The 8,112-nt window shown below is 40.9% G+C and overlaps 1 protein-coding gene across 1 annotated transcript; it reads left to right on the plus strand.

Moving 5' to 3' along the window:
- Positions 1–4,584: 4,584 nt before the first annotated feature.
- On the plus strand, positions 4,585–5,355 carry LOC136480529 (agamous-like MADS-box protein AGL80). Its single transcript, XM_066478045.1, has one exon. The coding sequence runs from the start codon at positions 4,585–4,587 to the stop codon at positions 5,353–5,355; it is 771 nt and encodes a 256-aa protein (XP_066334142.1).
- Positions 5,356–8,112: the final 2,757 nt, after the last annotated feature.

Genomic DNA, 8,112 nt, shown 5'->3' on the forward strand with positions numbered 1-8,112 from the left:
GAGTACGAGAATGTACTCAGCTAGACTTACCCATCGTAAACCAGAAATAATATGACACAAAGGAGTATGCAAGGCTTTATCGGTGGAGTAAGCTTGACAACATTTTGCATAAAAGCTTAAGTAACATAACTTGGAGATTTAGTACCTTTAGCATCAATTTGAATACCTATTCAATTAAGCATCTCTAGATTAGCACCTATACTAGAGCAATCACTTGATTAAGCTAACAAGCATTAGTAACCATATTCGGTGTATTAATTTGAGCATCATCATAACCATCAAGTTCCATCAATTAATGCTATGTTGCCGCTGCTCAGTCGCGGGTCTGATCAGCGCCGCACCCTCAAGGATACTACCAGTCTAGCATGAAGTTTAGGCCCAGTCTGCCCTTGGACTCACGTCAATGGCACCTCGCACATCCTTACTTCCTCCAGTGTGCGCACTTTAACTTACCGAGTCTCGGCCTGAGTTGAGCTACTCGGCTTCATGGTCGGATAGACTTATCCGGCCAAATAAGTGCTAGGCATGTGTTCAACATGATATGAGGACGTACAGCGAATCAGTCCTTAACCAACACAGATGGGGATAAATAGGCACCAAGACCTCCATGCCTTGTTGTTTCTCTATCACAATCCCATCTTGTCTCCTTTTTATTCATCAACACATAGTTATTTCCACGATAGCAATTATAGCCAGCCGTGATTAGATATCTACCTATATCTTGCAGGTGACAAGAAATCACCCGACTTCTACGGGACTAAGCATGGCTAAGCATATATTCGATCCTAGACCTACAAAGGATTCAAGATATATTTGTCTGGACAAGGAAAATATATACAGCAAGTGTTTCCAATCAACTCCTATAACCTAATGCAACAAACATAAAGGACACAAGTGATATTTGTAAAAACATAGGAGGCTTATAATGCTCTAGGGCTTGCCTTTCAGAAATAAGGAAGGTTGGTGGTCAAGACACTCAGGAAGATCTTCCATGTTGACTCCTCCTTCGGCCTAAACATCCTGCTCCTGGGCTGCCTATTGCTCCTCCTGATGCTCGGGTTCGAACTCGAGTAGAGTCACTCCTTCCCGGGAACCTATTGCATGCATATGCACAAATGAGTATCATGAATGCATAAGAAATGAGATGAGATGATAAATTGTATACGCATGAGCATGGTTATCCACAAGATGTATGATAAGTTTAACATTCGTTGACCAAGTAGATGTATAACTTTCTTCTAGTTGATCTTTACTGAGTAGGTGCATATCTCTTCTATAGTACAAGAAACATACACTCACCAAGTTCTAGTAGCCTAAGGTAAAGTTGTTCATCATCAGTAAGAGGCTTAGAACCAGCAGCTAACAACTAATCTCAATTAGCCTACGCATCTACACAAGCATCACATAAGACAAACAATTATAATTTGACTTAGTCATTTCCTAGACTATAAACGACAGCTACTTATCTGGTCATATCTAGAGTTCTACTTAACCAAATACTATGATCTTAGACTTTAAGGAAAGCTTATAAAACTGCCTACAACTTTCATATAGTCATCTCAAGATGATTCAACGTCTATGAAGGTCAAACAAAGCAATTTCCTAGATCTGTCTAGAAATTCCAGAGAATTAGCATTTCTGGAGACCAATTTCTAATAGCTATAACTCTCAAACCATTTAGCCTATTGGCATGAAAATTTGACACAAGCAATAGAAGTAAGTTACCTACAACTTTGTTATTAACAAGATTCACAGCAAACATCATTTTACCCATGCAATTTACTTAACAACAGAAACTATCCAAAATAGTCACTAAAATTGAATTATAGAGCAATTAATATTTCACTGCATACAAGCAATCAAATTTGGGCACAACCAATGATACCAATAGTTCATAGACATCATATACACTTTAGAAAACATAATGGTCAAGCCCAAATAAATTATTTTAAATGCCTTTATTAATTTATTTGGACACTAAGGTGAAATAAGGAAAATATATCAAAAGTGCACAGTAAATTCTAAGAAAATTACAGTAGCCTACATATGACCCCAAAAGTCTACTGTACAAATTTTATGCCATTTGGATAAGTATAGCCATCTCTACAAAAATGACATTTTGCATAGGCTTATTTTAGCAAAAATAGTTTAGCCCGGTGAAAAGTGTCAAACAACATATTTCATATTTTTATTCCTTTCATCCTAGGACCATAACACCATGTAAAAATTTGCATGATTATAAGTTATGTATTTTTAGTATAATCAATTTCACCAGAAATCACCATTTTTTAGGGTTAAATAGAAAGACCCTATTCAAAATAGATTTACTATGGGTTTATCATTTTTCCTAGCTAGAACATGTTAATACAAACTCAAAAAAATTGGAATCATATTTTTATCACTTCTCTAGCTCAAGATATGCATTTTACAAGATTGAAAACAATTTAAATGCACTTATACAGCTCAATTTAACTCTCCCAGAAAAACATCCCAAACATTGGATTTGATATTTTTATCAAATGGTACACTTCATGATGAATCTAACAAATTTTGGTTCACCCAAATTGGATACTCTTATCTCCAGATATGAATTTTTAAAACATGTATTCAAATCTATAAAAAAATATAATAATGATCCCTAAGTAACTATCGAAACATATTTCTTACTTCTTAAATGCATTCGATCACAAGAAAAACATTCCAGACATACACCATGAGGATTGTGTGATAGGCTAGATAGTGCTCAAATATCGTTTAATTGCTGCTAAAGAACCACAAGGAATAACCTGATAGCATCAATCCAGCAGGATGCGGCCTGGCATCAAAAGAAGTATGTGACGAAGTGCGATGCATCAATCCATGTTTCAAAACTCTGCAATACGTACGTATGTGTTGCGACCAAGCAAAGAAATGGCTTTTCCTGTCATAAAAATGGAAAACTCACCAATAAAATGATCCATTATTCTCAAACATATCTCTTTATTAATTTGGTTTTTTATATATTGCTGTTAGTTTAGTTCTTCTATCTTCCCCAACTTCTGACAATCACCATCTCTTGGCACGTGCGCTTTGCGTTTGGGCAACTACATCACCAGCCATGGAGATGAAGGGTGTTCTGTAAACGTTGCTAACTTGGTGTGGCCACTGCAGCTTGTCGAGCGATATGTGTGTCTACTCCTGTTTGAAAGCATATTGAATAATCTTTCTATTGAGTAATACTCATACACCACAATTGGACTCTGGATGAGAGAGTTAGACTACAACAAATTTGACATTCTATGACGATATGTATTTGTCATAGATCATATAATATCTGTCATGACACAAGATTCGTGATGCTTCATTGAAAATCTCTTCATCACTTATCTTTCATGTTTAACCATGTTCTATTATGTTCTGATTTTTTCCTCATAGAACTTATGACAATATTTTTTTGTCACTTATGGTGATAGGAAACATATTTAGCAAGGTAGAAAACTCATAGAAAATCACTTTGTCACTAATTTTTTCATCATATAGAACTTATTTAGCAAGGTAGGCAAGACTGAAGTGATAGCAAGTTTAAGGTCAACAAGTTATATATTTATCAAAACGTTTTAACAAGGAAGGGTTTTTGGGTTGTTACACAATCACTGACAGCCATAGTAAACTATCTACAATTAGTCAGTTGGGTAATCTATTAGTCTGATTTTATGGCTTGTTACGCTGCCATAATATATTTCTAACCATGGAAAACAAATGGGGCCTGCTATATAACAAACACTGACTCTACCAACAAATTAAAACAATATATCTTGAACTAGTTTCCTGCTACAACTTGAAACACACACGAACTGTAGAGCTTTGAAACAACGATCCAGTCCTTTGATCGAATTGACACATCCCATACCATCCTATAATTGTTTTGAAGTCAGGCCTCATCCTCCAAGGAGTGAGCCTTCTACAATGTCTTGATTATATTCTCTTATTTTATTTCTTGTGTTTCTTTAGCAGTAATTAACCAATATTTTTTACCACACAATGCTCATGATGTATGCATGGAATGTTTTCCTTGTGATCGATCCATTTAATTAGTAAAACTATGATAATCTATCTATTCAGGAATAATTGCTATATTTATTATGTAACAATTAATGCTAGCTAAAATATAATGGTGTGATTAGGAAATTATCGCCACAATAATTAACGAAATAAATTATTGCTATATTTATGTAACAGTTAATGCTAGCTAAAATATAATGGTATGATTAGGAAATTTGTCGCCACTATAATTAACAAAATTTGACTGACGCCTAGCCTATCACACAATGCTCATGATGTATGCGTGGAATGTTTTTCTTGTGACCTATGCATTTATGAAGAAAAATATGCTTAGTTATATACACCACATTTCTATAGTGAGTAAATGCTAACCATAATATGGTGGTATGACTAAGCACCGCTATAAATTGCTCTAAGCTCCTCCTTGATCTATATATACAAACACCACCCCTCTCCTCGTTTCATATCAACACCAAAGCAAACATTTCCATTTTGTTTGTGGATATTAGTAGTAGCTAGCAAACTAGGTAATTGCTAGGAGCTATGGCACGCAAGAAGGTGAATCTCCGGTGGATCTCCAACAATGCTACTCGGCGTGCAACGTACAAGAGACGCTACCAGGCCTTGGCAAAAAAGGCTGGTGAGCTCGTCACACTCTGTGGGATCAAGATCTGTGTGGTGGTCTATGTTGATGGCCAGGCCCAACCAGAGGTGTGGCCCTCTAATTCAGAGGCCAAGAATCTCCTCAAGAAATTCAAGGACATGCAAGATGTTGGCAGCTTCAAGAAGATACAAAATCAAGAGGAATTCCTCCACAGTCGCACGTTAAGGCTCCATGAGCAGGTGAGCAACTTGGACCATGAGAATCATGAGCGTGAGACCTTGGTCCTCTTGCATGATAGCTTGGATGGACGGTGCCCAAGCCTCGTTGGCACCGCCAAGGATGAGCTCGTTAGCCTTAGGAAGATGGTGGAGATGAAGATGAGCAAAGCCAAAGCACGACTCCAGGAGCTTGTCGTCGAGCAGGGAGCCCTGCTAGAGCCATTGCAGGTGACGCAACCAGTTTCATCCTCGTCATATACACAGGCTTCTCCCTACACCTACAACGAGATGCAAAGCATGGCACCACTAGAGGAACACCAGTTGCAGCAAGACTGGCCGATAGCCAGCCCAGACCCAAACTTTGGCGAGATTGGCACTGTGCTCTATAGTGCCTTTGTAGGCAGCAGCAGGGACGCTAGTGGCAATGGGTGTGAAATGATGCAGCCTTACAATCTGGGTGCTTGCTCAGGCCTCCCATGGGCACTGTACTAGAACTCACATTCTCTAATAATTTTGGTTGCATTTCATCTGTTAGTCTTAAGGGTCTTGTCTTAGAATCACTCATTGCATCCCATGTATTGTGCTTCGTCACAGAATAGTTCGAGTCTACATTCTTGTTGTTTCGTTTCTAACAATATGTATGCATGCATCCATATTGTATCCCTTTCAGTTGTTTAGATAAATGATATATTATATTACTGGTGGTTCTATTTTGTGGTATTGTTTCCTTATTTTGCACATATTTTTAGATTATGGATTTTCATTAATCCGGCCTCTATATCACAAAGGATATATACAAGCCAAAAGAATACAAGAGCACCTTAGACTCACACCTCAACAAAGAGGAGTACACACAACCCAAAAAAGAAAATACTATGATCCTCGACACATCCCTGCTTCTCGACATCCTCTCCTAAGATGGCTAGATTCGGCAAGTGGAAGTCGTCAAGTCCGCTGCCCCCTAGTGCACCATCGCTGCGAACCTCTGCTGGTGCCATATCTTCATCCTGCTTCAAGTGAGCTGACGCCCACGTGTTGCCAGGTTAGCCCACCTTCATCCGTTATCGTCCAATCAGAACTAGCCTGATTAGACGCGAGCCAAGATTCGATCCCACTTCTCCAGGATTCCAAGGCCTCCGCCGCCCATAGGGCAGCCGCCGTCATTCGGATCATGGTTGTTGCCTCTTGCCTAGAGTCCTCTGTCGCTGCTGCTAAGGATATCCTCTTCTACTCGGACTCCTAGGCCTCTGCCGCCCCTAGGGCCGCCGCTGCCAACGGGATCTGCCTCCACTTGATCCGTCTCCTCATCGCCAAGATCCTTGCACCCCTAGGGTTGTCGTCGCTGCTGAGGAGGTCTTCTACCCAGACTCCTAGGCCGCTACCGCCCCTAGGACACAGCTGCCTATGGAACCACCTCCGCTAGAATTGCCTTCTCCCTGCCGAGGACTGGCTGTCGACGCTTAGGCCGCCACCATCCTCTGCCACACCCACCGCCGCCCAAAGGGACAACACCGCCGACGCCTCGCTGCTACCCACCGCCCTCCCGACCACCTCCACTGCCGTCACCATAGGGTCCCGCAGCCACACTACGAGCTCTGCCATCGGGCACAACCAATCAATCTTTATTTTGCACATATCCAGAATATGTGCCAAGCATCTAGAAACTACTGAGATGTTTTGTACGAATGATAAGGTGTTTTCCTTCTATTGGTGCAATAGGATAACACCACTAAAAATTAATAAACTGGTTTTCAACACTATTATAAAGATAAATGCCGTGCTTTTATTTATCTAGTAACATTCTAAAATAATGTATTCCAGAGGTACAAATCACTTGTATTGTACTAAAAGCAGGCAGATATATAACGATTGACAAGAAATCTTGGAGAAATTGAATGTGCCATCCAATAGAACTTTTGTAAGGCAATCAGAGGAGTGGAAGGAAATGTCAAGATAAGAAAATCAAATGTGCAGGCTCCCTCGAGCATCAAATGTGGAAATAGGAGTTGGCTGGAATTATTTCATTAAATTGTGCCTACTAGGATTCGAACCCGTGACCCCGTGACTCTGATAGTGTATCGAGTTGTATATACTTGTCAGTTAACTCAAAAGCTCGAACTGTTAAGGAAATGTGGCAGTTCACTTATACTTCAGAAGGAATTCGAAAAAGGTACCGTTTGTGTTTCTACAGTAAACAATAGCTCAAAGTTCAGGAATGCTTAGGTTTAAGTACAAAGAGTTTGAAACATGAAAATAAAAACCACGGAGCTTGATTTATGTAGATGCTTAGTCTAAAATGGATGGGATTTAATATATTTAGTGGGCAGTTTCAATTGAAAAAACAGTTATTTGTCCAGTTTGCTTCAGTCGTGACAGGCACAGTGGCTCAACTAAACACAAGAAAACACTCTAGAAACATCACTGGAACATCAATGCAACTCTAAATCTTCAGAGTAATAACATCACTTGAATACTTGAACGCATACTAGCCTATGTAACTGGGAGACAAAGAATGGTGATTCACATGAAAATGTTTCATAACACCATTTATTTGAAGAGAAATGCTCTGGTGGTGCTCTTTCCAAAAACTGTACGAATTCTAAAATATGGTTAGTAAACAACTCCAATTTCCAATTATAAGACGTTTTGACCATTTGTATAAGCCCAAGCCATCCAGTGCAGCCCAGCCTATATACTTAGTGATGGAGATAATGGGACAAAAGCAGACCGGAGGGTGTGCGAAATGTGGCCATGGCCATGTCATATCCGGCTTAAGGCTCACTGAATCCGGCCATAGCACACTAGATCGAGGCTGGTGCGACGGTGCCACTGCAGACATGGACGGAGCCACCCTAGGGGCGGGGTGGGGCGGCCGCCCCAGCTACCAGCGACATCGTCCCAGACCCCTGGACCCCTCTTCTTCCTTAGCTCCGGCTGCCGAGCTATCCAGCAGAGGCTGCGCCGCCGTGATATGGCGTCGAGCGAGAGCGAGCGCGAGCCGCGAGCACCGAGTAGCGAAGAAGAAGATGACCGTTCATTTTGCTGGGCGGTGGGAACTGGGCTTTTTTTTGTCACTTTAGATTAGCCCAAGTGCCCAACAAGGGCCCAATTTGGCTCCCCAAATCCCCAATCCACCAACACCATCAGCGCTCACGCTCAGCTTCCCGAATCCCCAATTCCGCATCGACGCGGACGCCGCCTCCCACTGCTAGGCGCTGCCACCCCACTCGCCGACCGCCGCCAACCGCC

The sequence above is a fragment of the Miscanthus floridulus genome, chromosome 9 (assembly GCF_019320115.1).
Source record: "Miscanthus floridulus cultivar M001 chromosome 9, ASM1932011v1, whole genome shotgun sequence".
Taxonomy (NCBI): Eukaryota; Viridiplantae; Streptophyta; class Magnoliopsida; order Poales; family Poaceae; genus Miscanthus; species Miscanthus floridulus.